A 1,292-nucleotide genomic window follows, 5' to 3' on the forward strand; every position below is an offset into this window, starting at 1 on the left:
TCAACTAAAGTTTGTGTTTGTCAGAAGTAATAATGTGTATTGTTCAACACAGAAACATTTGCAGTTTTAGACTCCACAGTTCCTGTTAACATAAAACTGATTTTGTACATGTTTTCATTTGTTTACTTCTATCATTGGGCTAGTAAGTAATTGAATAAGTTGTAGTTTATATGTCACTTTGCCATATATAATAAAAACCCACAACACTTCTCCCACTTATTGAACTTAAGGACTGGTTAAGGTGTGTTAGTGTTCTTTTCCACATTTTAAAAACGTACAAATGAAAAGCACAAAGTGTAAAGGGTTGCCTAAGTCAACAGCAAAATGGTCCTAGAATATATAGACTTATGTCAATCCATTTAGTTGTATTAACTATACTTGTAAATTTGTTCAAATTACCCATTGTCCTTTTGGATTTCACACTAATTTAGAAAATAGGCAATGCTATACAACCACAAGGAGCTCTGGTGACATAGTGCCTGAGGCATTTGACTGCTAACCAGAAGGCTGGTGGTTCAAACCCACCAGCCACTCCTCAGAAGGAAGACTGGGCAATCCGTAGAGATACTACCTTGGAAACCCAAGGAGGGGTCACTATGAGTTGGATTCGACTTGACGGCAGTGAGTTTGGGTTTTTTTATACAGCCACAAATTCAACTAGGAATTCCCCATTTAGGTGATTTCCATTTTCTACTAAATGGTGATTTGTCCAAGAACAGATTGCTGCAACCGAGGCACAGAGCCCCTTGTAAAGCCATTAGATGTCCTGCCAGAGAAGAAGGGTAAGCGTTTTCCTAGAGGAGAAGTCAGGGAATGCTGTTCATTTTATCTTACAACAAAATGAATGCCATAAAGACATTTTGTTAAGGATGGTCCATTTCTGTGTTACCTTGCAGGACCAAACGTAATCTTGCTGTTTTCAATGGATTCTTGAATATTGAGCTGAACATCATAGCTTGTAACTTGGTCTTCATCAGAGTCGTCGTTAGTATCCATGCCTGGATATAATTTTGAAAGAAGTAATTTTTATTATCAGCAAATGACACAGATCAGCATATAAGGTTAACATGAAGGATTCAAAATGAAAAACTAAAATTCATTCATCTTTCCCCATTTAATTAATATAAATGCAATTAACACTTCAATCCATATTTTATATAACCAACCAAGAAACAAAAAAATCTACTGCTATTGAGTCAATTCTGACTCATAGCGACCCCACATGACCGAGTGGAACCGCCCCATAGGGCCTCCTCAGCTGTAATCTTCATGGAGCAGATCACCAGGCTTTT

General features: G+C 37.3%; 1 protein-coding gene across 1 annotated transcript in view; it reads right to left on the reverse strand.

The window, feature by feature from the left end:
* The window catches only part of ASB15 (ankyrin repeat and SOCS box containing 15), a 16,712-nt gene extending 15,716 nt beyond the window's left edge, over positions 1 to 996 (reverse strand). The window contains exon 1 of the mRNA XM_007946760.1: positions 900 to 996. Coding sequence (XP_007944951.1) covers positions 900 to 996 — 97 coding nt within the window. The remainder of the gene's footprint in view (positions 1 to 899) is intronic.
* Positions 997 to 1,292: the final 296 nt, after the last annotated feature.

The sequence above is a fragment of the Orycteropus afer genome, unplaced genomic scaffold (assembly GCF_000298275.1).
Source record: "Orycteropus afer afer isolate SDZICR_OR568_19922 unplaced genomic scaffold, OryAfe1.0 scaffold00170, whole genome shotgun sequence".
In the NCBI taxonomy this organism is placed as follows: Eukaryota; Metazoa; Chordata; class Mammalia; order Tubulidentata; family Orycteropodidae; genus Orycteropus; species Orycteropus afer.